Source organism: Lontra canadensis, unplaced genomic scaffold (genome assembly GCF_010015895.1).
Source record: "Lontra canadensis isolate GAN:19392208 unplaced genomic scaffold, GSC_riverotter_1.0 scaffold76, whole genome shotgun sequence".
Taxonomy (NCBI): Eukaryota; Metazoa; Chordata; class Mammalia; order Carnivora; family Mustelidae; genus Lontra; species Lontra canadensis.
Genome location: NW_022631070.1, coordinates 5780245 through 5790703, shown reverse-complemented (window position 1 = coordinate 5790703; position 10459 = coordinate 5780245). Strand labels below are relative to the sequence as shown.

Here is a 10459-nt window from a genome sequence, read left to right as displayed (position 1 = left end):
AGCTATGTTTCCGGCCCTTGTACCATTAACATCCTCGCCCTTGCCTCCCCCCACGACATCACTCACAAAACACGTGACATATTTACGTGAATTCATAGTGTGTTACAGTCACATGGGCCACCTGCTTCCCAGAGGGCTCCAGACACTGACTCCAAGAACATCCCCTAACTCCCCTCAAAGGGCAGAAAAAGCCAAATCCGGATCACGAAAAGTCTCCTCGTGCGGGTCACTGGGCTCGGGAGTCGGCGTCCTCACGGCCCACTGGCTGGGGATCCTGACGACGGTAGCAGCAGGACGCGGTCACCATGCCTGTCGTCCTCGCTCAGAAGCACCCTCAGGACGTGGGGCAGCAGCCAAAGCACTGGAGGACGTCCGCGCGGCGAGCCAGCTGCCTAGCCAGGGCACCCGAGGCGTCCGGAGAGTCACTGAGCCCGGACCGCAGCAGGAGCCTGACACAGGCCGCGTGCTGGCCGGCGCAGGCCAGGTGCAGGGCTGCGGGGACACAGAAGCCACACGGACTTGGAGCAGGACCCCGTAGCGGTGCCCACCTGGCGAGTGGCTACAACCCCAAACCAATCCTCCTCCCACATTTCTGCGATTCCTCCCTATGCCCCTGCCTCTACGGGATCAGAGCATTTTCCTTTTTAACCTGACTGGGTTGGAAATGGCTTTAAAAATATCAACCAATGAGAGAATGTAAGAGATTTTTGTCTAAAGCAATGAAGCAGGTTCACGAAAAGGCAACTTTAAATGTCCCAGAAGCCATTTTAAAAGTTTTGTGAATTCTCTTCATCAGTAAAAACATTGCCATGAGTGAGAATGACGTGATGAACAAACGGACACATGTTCCCCTTCGGGAATTAGGGCTCCAGGTTCCTGGCGCTGCGAAGCCTAGGATCCTGCGTCCTGGAGACAGTCTTGTGTCCCTGGACATAGGGACCGTCCTCGCAGCCTCGGACGGGGCTCCTGAGCATCACAGATGCCTGCCAGACGCCGTGGTGCCCCCAGCGTTTGCAGAGGCTTATTCTAACCCGAGTCTAAAGAATTAGCTCTGAAAAGCTTTCTGGGCCTCACGTTTAAGAAGTTATAGTGGAGCAGCTGGGCAGCTGAGTTGGTTAAGCGTCTGCCTTCTGCCCCGGTCATGATCTCAGAGTCCTGGGATCAAGCCCCCCGTTGGGCTCACTGCTCAGTGGGGAATCTGCTCGGGATTCTCTCTCTCTCTGCACACTCCCACCACCTAAGATACATAAATCAATCTTTGAAAACTAGTTCTAGTTTTCAAACGCACTCCAAAGACAGATGGCCTCGGGAGAATCTGAACTAGGGGCCACTGAATCCACCAGCCAGTGCTTCCAGGCGCACACGTGGTCATGGTGCAAAGTGGTCAGAACAGCAGCGACCAGCACAGGCCCCGCCACTGCCATGGCAACAGCGACATTTCCAGAGCTTCGCAAACGCGTTGGTTCAAAGACGGGCTGCTGAGCTGCTAGAGGGATCGTCTGAAGCCCGTGTGTTCCACAGCCAAGTCCCTGCGCCGTTTACATCCATCACTAGTCACTCCCCAGCCGCAGGGGACACGAAACCGTACCTGATCGCTTCCTTTCGTCTCTGGAGTTGATGTCGGCACCCAAGGACAGGAGCTCCTGGACTGTGCTCACATGTCCTTCCTGAGGGTGAGATACACTTGTTATCCTGGGACGAGGCCACCAACGAGCCCTTCAACACCAACTAATGCGTGTCATGTACTTTTTCTAAAATATTCAGCTGCTCAATGGAATTTTCACAACTACAGGAAGACCCACATGGCTTTCAGGTTCGAGATTTGGGGGACATGTGGTTATGAAAACGCAGAGGGTCTACTCTGTAGGCCAAATTACCGACGACCACAGTCAGCAGCAGACATCCCGAATCATACGGAACACGTGCTTCTAGAGTATCTCCCAGCAAACACGCTCTTTGCTGGAATTTCAAAGCAAAGATAAACAGGGAGACCGTGACCCATCCTGGACGCTCGTCACAACACACATCCCAGCACGTGTCACCTGACAGGATTCCTGTCCAACCGGCCAGGCTGCGAGGACCGGACAGACAGGGAATCACGGTTGCGAGTCCCATCCATTCCCCAATGGCCTCTGCCAGGTGTGGGTCCCCTCATCTCTCCACTGCCTTCCTGCGGGACAGGAGAGTGCCACTCACAGGGAAATAACTATTCCTGCTGCTGGGAAAGCCAGTCGGGGCATACAGCCAGTGCGGCTGAAGACCAAACACTCCTAACACTCCAAGCTGGGCTGTAAGCAGCGAGCGTCCGCGGCCGAAATGCTCCCTTCTGGAGTCTAGTGTAAGGACAGAGCAGCAGGACTTTACGTGGGGGGATTCTTAGGGCTGCAAACAATGTTATTCCCGAATACGGAACAAGGGCGTGTGCAAACTAAAGCTGGCACATCACGCGGAGGGAAGGTCTTCCCCGAGACAAACCTTAGCGGCGAAATGCAGCGGCGTCAGGCGGCTGGGTACGGCCCTGGTGTCCACATCGGCGCCCAGCTCGGACACCAGGAAGCGGAGGGCCTCGTTCTGCCCGGTGACGGCTGCCCTGTGGATGGCCTGCATCCCCAGGGCATCCTGCGTGGCCCAGCAAGCCTGGAGGGCCGGGGAGAGGAGGCCATGTGTGAGGAGCGGGGACCTTCCAGCGGAGCCCCACAGCCTCTCTGGCCAATCATGGGGGATGCCACGCTCCGGCCACGGCACCCTTGGCGGGTGGCCGGCAGTCACTCCTGCGGACCAGCAGCGTGCTGGGCCCTCCTCCTCCTAATTGCTCCCCGCACACCCGACACGGGACCCTCACAGGGGCCCCAGACAAGGACGTCTGCCTCCTCCTCGCCCACCGTGACACGGACCCCACATTGGCGGTGCTCCCTGATCTGAGACCCACGGGAAGGGCCGTTTCTGTACCTTGTGCTGCTCGAGCAGCAGCCTGGCCACGGCCGTGTGGCCGCACTGAATCGCGTCCATGAAGGGTGTGCAGCCGCAACTGTCCGCACGGTCGGCTCCGTACAGGCCCCTGCCGCATGAACCCAAAGCGGCGGGTCAGACGGGTCCCCGCCGCATACACGCGCCACGGAGACCGGAGCGCGGTCCCTGGCTCCCAAACTCAGCCCCTCCTCGGGCTTCCTCACCCCGCTTATGGGCATCGTCTCCCCCTCGTGACCAGTCACCAAAATTTCAGCTCTGGGTCCACTTCTCCCGCCGTGGCTCCTGCCTTACTAACCCTTCTCATGGCCACCAGACCACCATGGTTATGGCCAGTCCTCCCTGAAACCTTTATCTCCCAATCACAGAGGAAAATCTAAACCCTCACAACCCAGCTCAGGATAATGAGGCATCTACTAGTCTCCCCACGCTCCTCTGAGCCACCTGCCTCCTTCCCGGTCCTCCTCCTCCTCCCACCATCCTCCCAGTCCTGCTTTTCCCACCTTCCCTGTCCTACCACCCACCTGCCCACCTTCATCTCCATACTGCCTTTTTCTTTCCCTACCTGCTCCACTGTCCTATCCTTCCTGTTCCTCCCTGTCCTTTTTCCTACTTCAGCCTCCAGTGGGACCGCCTTCCATTCCTGCCTTCTTCACAGTTACCCGTCCTGCCATCTCCCTGGTCCTCCTCTCAGTCCCAACTCCACGTGGACCTACCTTCTTCCGTTCTACCTCCTGCGAGCCTATCTGTCCTACTTCCTTCTTGGTCCTGCCTCCTACCTGACCTACCTTCTGCCTCTCCTTTCTTCTTCTGTTCTTCCCTTCAGGGTCCTATCCATCGTATCTTCTGGGCCCCTCTTCCCACCTGTTCTACCTTTGTCATGGTCCTACCTCTCCCACCCTCTTTTTGCTCATTATCTTCTCCTCCAGCTTCCCAGCTTTTTGCTGCCTTTGCATGTGCTGATCCTCTCTGCTTGGAGCACTGGTCTCCCCGACCCTTTTTTTTAAAGATTTATTTATTTGACAGAGAGAGAGAGAGAGAGATCACAAGTAGGCAGAGAGGCAGGCAGAGAGACAGGAAGAGAGAGAGGAGGAAGCAGGCTCCCTACTGAGCAGAGCGCCCAATGTGGGGCTTGATCCCAGGACCCTGGGATCACGACCTGAGCCGAAGGCAGAGGCTTAACCCACTGAGCTATCCAGGGGGCCCTGGTTCTCCCTTCTTCACTTCAATTACAGCTTTCATATGACCTCATGGAGGCCTGTCTTCTCTCCACTCACAGTAGGACCTTTGCTACCTCACAGCACTGGGTGAAGTCCTGTTCTCTTCTTACTACTCAGTATCTGCTCAGATAATCTCTTCTGCTCTCGTGAGTTCAATCGTCATTTCTAGGTCCGTGTTGCCTGCATTTGCTTCTCAGCTCATTCCCCTCCCGTGGGCTCTGGATCTTGTCTGCAGCTGGGCACTCGACATCTGTACGTGGGTACCTCGCAGGTACACACAACTCATCGTATCCAAAAGTGAAATTATCATCCTCCCAGCAAACCAGCTCCTCCTCCAGTGCTCTCTGTCTCAGCAAATGGCACCAGCACCATCCCTAGTTGCTCAGCGAGAAGCCTGTCATCCTTGACCACTCTTCCCTCATTCCCGTGATCAAATGATTCACCTGAATCCACTGATTCCATTTCTTAAAGACCTCCGCGGCCTTCTCTTCACCCCTACAGTCGGTGTCTTAGCCCAGCTACCATCATGTCTCTCCTGGTGAACTGCCTCCCGACGTTCACGACACCCACTCCTGCTCCCCTCCAATCCACTCTCTCTTTTCCAACCCGAGGATCTCTGAAAAATGCAAACTTCTTATTGCTGTCCGCCCTCCACTCTGCTTAAAACCCTTCCGTGGCACGGCGTACTCTCAACAAAATCTCGAGTCCTCACACTGTCCGGGTCCACCCTCTGTCGGCCTTTGCTCACGGCGCCCTGTTCATCCTTTTGCTCCGGAGGCGCCCGCACACGCGGACCTTCAGTTTGCTACAGCACAGGCTTTCCCTTGGCTCCGAGCATTCACGGGGACTGTCCCCTCTGTCTGGAATGGGGCCCTGCCTCCCCCTCTCAGCCTCCTTCAGATCATAGCTTGACTATCCCAGGGGCCAAGATTCCTCCCTCCCAGTCAAGTTGGGTCATCCTGGCACATGTTCCTGGAGGGAGCCCGTGACTCCTTGTTCTCCTCGGGCTCGCAGGGTGTGAACGCTGACTCCCATCTGCCAGTGTGGGAGCTCCACGAGGGGACCCGTGCCGGCCAGCCTCTCTTGCGGCCCGTGCATCCGGCACGGTGCTTAGTGGGTGCTGAGGCTCTGAGCATATGAAAACTGGTTGAATACATGGGTGATTTTTTTCTTGTCTCGTGTTACTCAGCGATGTTTGTTTTCTATTCTTCGAGTTATGTCCTTTGTTCATCTCTCTCTGGGTGCTTGAGTTTCTTTCTGAGCTATTTTTCTGAGCTTTTCCTGTAGCATCGACATTAACCGCCACAATTAGTGAATACTTTCGTCCATTTGCTATTTGGTTCTTACCTGTGGAGAAGCACCTTCACGGCGTCCAAACAGCCATGCATCGCTGGGAGAAGAGAGCAGAGAGTCAGAGTGCAGAGCGCTCATAAAACTTCTCTTTCCTCCTCTCTCTGCCTCAGCCTTTTAGCTAGGACTTATGGGAAACAGTAATTAAATCAGGGACACTGTTACCATCCTAGAAAAATAAAAATTTAGCTAGGTAACTGGTAACGACGATGTTTTCACTTAATAGGCACTGAGTCAACACTCAACTATCTTGTCTTTGTGAGCACGTCCATGGCGGATTCTCAGTCCTAAACTTTCCTCCACTGTTGTGCTGCAAATGCTTAGGGCCGGTCAGTTTTTGCCCAGGAAATGTAAAACATATTAATAATGATCCATGACAAAATAAGGAGGAATGTAATTCTCCTACTAAAGAGAACGACACTCAGGAATAAAGATTTCAACTATCTGTTCTCCACTCTCTTCCGTGAATGGCCAGGGGCTGATCGTTTCTAGGGGAACTGGTCAAACAATTCGTAGCAGAGCAAAGTTCTTCTACTCACCCATCAAGATTTAAAAAGAATTCCTTGGTCCCTAACTGCTCCCTGGAGCTACAATATTTCCTAAACTGTATCATGTCACAGGTAGTGATGCTTTGAGAAACCAAGGCCCTGTACTCTAATTCAACGTACTATCCAGAAGGCTACAGATCACTTTTTATATTTCTTGACCTGGATTCCTGAGGTCTTTATCTGTGTTGTCTTCCATCACAGCACTTTTTGCTTTCCACTAATTTAAAATGATTTATGACTAGATAAATCAGATTTAAGGATAAGTAGTTGTATCCCACATTTTTATTGACATCATCACTTGATAAGTCAAAGACACTCAGGCAGGTACTCAATTACAAGTTCCTAGATTTATTTAAATGGATTAGCACTGTGGTAGGTATCGGTGAAGATACAGGGCAAGACTGTCTCTTTTCCTCATGCGGGTAACAGTGACAACGTAAACATGATCCTGAAAAGAGCCACACCTGTTTGTTCTGTGCTCAGTGTGTGTCAAGGGACTTCGATACATCATGTTCCGTAACCTGTACCGCGACCCTGCGACGTGGCATCATTGTCATCACTATTTTGGGGATGAGGACATTTGCTTAAGAGACTCAGTCCCTTGTCCAAGGTCAAAGACAGTGAAGAACAGAATGAGCTTTCCAACAAATTGGGGCGGACAGGACAGAGACACACGAATACGAGAGAGAAGAGCATGTATGGGCCACGTTCCATCAGCCGCAGGAACAAACTCTGCGCCGAAATACCCCAAAGCTGCTCTTATTCCTGGCCCGCGAGTTCACAGACCCCTGCAGCCCTGTGGGTGCCCCTAACTAGAAGGCGTTCTGCGGGCTCCGGGGAGCGGCCTGCGCACCTGTGCCTGAGCCCCTGCAGAGCTCCCGGCCATACCTGCCGTGTGCAGCGGCGTTCTCCCGATTTTGCTCTCCGTCTCCCAGGCGGTGGGGCACACGGAGAGCAGGTACTGGAGGATCAGAGGGTCGCCTTCTCGGCTAGCAATGTGGAGACTGTTCCAGCCATCTTTGTTCTTCAGAAGTGGGTTGGCGCCATGTTCCACGAGGTCCTGGATCACCTCCAGATTTTTTCTTGTGCAGGCCATCATCAAAGGAGTCCTAAGGCCAATCAGGAGAAACTGTCAGACGGAAGGGCAGCTGAGACATTACAAGTGAGCGGCTGGGTGTTCAGAAATGCACACGTCCTTGGCAGAGGTGGAAAACCTAGAGGACTCGGGTCTGAGAAGCAGCAAATCTGTGTGGAGTGGCAACTTTTCTGGCCACCATGAGGCTCTGGGAGAAATAAGAAAGGGAGAGAAATTAGGATGCAGGTGTGCCTGCAGGAGGGGATTACTGAGGAGGCAAACCTGCTTCCAGACCAGTTTAAACTATGGGACCAAACTGAGACAGAGACAAACTGAGTTAATGAAAACCATGGACAGTTTGTCCTGAATAATATATTTTTAAAAAATTTTATTTATTTATTTGGGAGAAAGAGAGAGCAGGCACAAGCAGAAGGAGGCGTAAAGGGAGAAGCAGGCTCCCCACTGAGCAGGGAGCCCGAGGTGGGGCTCTATTCAAGGACCCTGGGAACATGACCTGAGGGGAAGGCAGACGCTTCACTGGCTGAGCCCCCAGGCGCCCCGTCTTGAATAACATCTGTGTACAAGGTACTCTGCTGCACATACTCCATTCACTTTAATCAGTAATTGTTTATTAGTTAAAGTGTGCTGAAAAAAGGCTACAAAAGAACATTTGATACAGTGCCTACCCACGAGGAGCACACTTTGGAGACACAAATGGAACAGTGTGATTATAATAAGTTTCTGAACTGTTTGTGTCCACAATTATGGGAATAAACTACATTAATAACAAGGAAAGTGGCTCTAGCCTTCCTTTTTTCATAAATGATCTTGGGTGAGACATTTCTATACCATGAGCTTCTGGTTTCTCATCTGCAAAACATGGGAGACATAACTCCCGGAAAGCAAGGGCAGGTTTTATTTACCTCCTGATTCCTGGGGTTAGGACCTGTGTCAGGCACACAGCAGGAACTCACTATACCTAGGAGACCTCACAGGCCGCATCTAGGATCTGTCTTCTAAGATTTCTATGATATTAGCTAATTACCAATATTTTTGGTGGGGGGATGTAGTAAGGAGAGTGAATGCGAAATTAAGAGAGAGGAACCCAGATAAATGAAGGCTGGACTCTTCCAGAAGGACTTCACAGAGGAAATAAATCCTGAGCAAGGCAGGATGGTTAAAAAAACAGGGAAGGTATTGCAGAAAGCCAGAAAGGTGACAACAGGCAAAAATATCTCACCGCGGGGCGCCTGGGTGGCTCAGTGGGTTAAGCCTCTGCCTTCCGCTCAGGTCATGATCTCAGGGTCCTGGGATTGAGCCCCACATCCGGCTCTCTGCTCAGCAGGGGGCCTGCCCCCCCCCCCCCCCCCCCGCCTACCTCTCTGCCTATTTGTGATCTATCTCTCTGTCAAATAAATAAATAAAATCTTAAAAAAAAAAAAAGCAAACTCACTGCAATTACACCTCCCACATACATACTCCAATGAACGTTGCCTCTTTAATGGTTTTTTGCAGAGAGGCCAGTCCCCTAGCCACAGAATTGTTCTGAGCCATGTATGAGGTCTTACATCTGTTGGAATGGTCTTTAGACTAGTTCGCCAGCAGCAGAAGAAAACCAGTCTTGTGCTCAATCAAGCGGGCTGACCCCCCATTTCCAGCAGGCAAGACAGCACATTACTTAACTATCTGTGTAGCCACTGGGGTTCATAGTGACATCAGATCAGAAATCACCTGCAGGCAGGAACTTCTTTACGTTATGACTCTTAGGATGTCATCACTTCCAGGAGCCCCACACAGTGGTACTGTCTCCCAAGTGACATCCCGTCTCAACAAAAGTCTAACGAAGTGCAGTTGGTTTGCGTGATGGTAACCGCGGAACGTCTCGTCTGTGGACCTGATCACGCCAGGCTATCCGTGAGATAAAACCACACACACGTCCTGGAAGCGGTAAAATACACGGGTTGTGGCGATGTCGGTTCCTTCGTCTTGGTACTGCACTGTAGAGGTGTGAGACGGTAACTTTGGGGGAGACTGAGGGAGGGGCACAGGGGGCTTCCCTGAACACTTCTTCGCAACCTTCTGTGAGCCTCTGCTCCAGAGGGACAAGTGAGAACAACGCTACTGGCAGTCGTGACCCAGCCCGGCGCGGCTCGCGGCAGGCAGCACAGACTATTCACGGTGCGATCGCGTTCCAGACTGTTCCGTAAAGGGAAAGAAAGGGTTTGGAACAGGACTGGGAACAGTTAACCCCGCAAGGGTACCCCGCTGTTCGCAGAGGCTGATCTGTCCTCCAGGGCGAGGTTCAGACGCTCCGGTGTCAAGGCGGAAAAGTCCACGGGGACCCGTGACTCTGCGGGGAACGGGGGGGGGGTCTTTGGGGAACCCGGCCACCTACCAGTCGGCTTTCTTGAGGCAGTCGACCGCGGCTCCTCTGCCCAGCAGGTAGAGCACGCAGTCCCGGTGGCCCTGCGAGGCGGCCTCGTGCAGCGGCCGCTTGTAGTCTCGGTTGGCGGCCTCGATGTCCATGTCCCAGGTCTCCACCAGATAGGCCAGCACGTCCCGGTGCCCGTGGCGGGCGGCGCAGTGCAGGAGGGTGTCCCCGGCGGGCGCCGCGCAGTCCGCGCGCCCGGCTCCCTGCAGCTCCTGCCGCAGGGCGCACAGCCGGCCTTCCTGCACCAGCCGGTGCAGCCGCCGCGGGTCCCCGCGCGCAGCCATGGGCGCGGGCGCAGGTGTGGGGGGCGGGGGCGTGCGGGCCGCCGGCCCTGCCCCCCGCGGTCCCCGGGACGCCCCGACCCCAGCGGCCCCGTGCGGGGCCGGCCCTCCCCCGGACGACTCGCCTCGCGGGGAGGGTCCCGCCGTGCTCACGCGCCCCAGGCTCGTTCGCAGGCGGCCGCCCGCCCGGGCTGCATCCAGGGGTGAGGGGCCGCCCGGGGCCGCGTCCGCTCCGCGCGGCGGCACGATCCGCCCGGCCCCGACAGACGCCCGCCGCGGGAAGGACGAGGAGGAGGGGGAGCCCGCGCCGGGCGGCACTCGAGAGGGGCCGGGACCGCCGCCCTCAAGTCTCCGGCAGCCGCCGGCCCTCAGGGAGGGGGTGGGGCCCCGCGCGTCCCCACCCTCTGCCCCTCCCCCGCCCAACCTCCGCCGGCCCCCTCCGCCCCGCCGCGACCCCTCCTCCGGTCCGCGGGAGCTCGGAGGAACTCTGGGAAAGTTTCCACTCGGCTCCTCGGCCCCAGCGGAAGCACGGGCGGGGCGGGGCCCGCTGGCGGTAGCCGCGCCCCCTGGGCGCTCGCGCTCCTATT

General features: G+C 55.1%; 1 protein-coding gene across 1 annotated transcript; it reads right to left on the bottom strand.

Moving 5' to 3' along the window:
• Positions 1-334: 334 nt before the first annotated feature.
• Positions 335-9899, bottom strand: ANKRD16 (ankyrin repeat domain 16). The gene is made up of 7 exons (XM_032881702.1): positions 9556-9899; positions 6974-7194; positions 5535-5577; positions 2950-3058; positions 2476-2637; positions 1589-1667; positions 335-492 (listed from the first exon to the last, which is right to left on the bottom strand). Exons 1-7 carry the CDS (start codon positions 9873-9875, stop codon positions 335-337), a joined length of 1092 nt encoding a protein of 363 aa, XP_032737593.1. The 5' UTR covers positions 9876-9899.
• Positions 9900-10459: the final 560 nt, after the last annotated feature.

Coding starts and splice junctions, on each gene's coding strand:
- ANKRD16 (XM_032881702.1), bottom strand. CDS start 9,875: ATGGCTGCGCGCGGGGACCCGCGGCGGCTGCACCGGCTGGTGCAGGAA. Junction 5,578..6,973: donor AACGCCGCTGCACACGGCAG/GTATGGCCGGGA, acceptor CTCTTCTCCCAG/CGATGCATGGCTGTTTGGAC. Junction 493..1,588: donor AGACGAAAGGAAGCGATCAG/GTACGGTTTCGT, acceptor GTGTCCCCGCAG/CCCTGCACCTGGCCTGCGCC.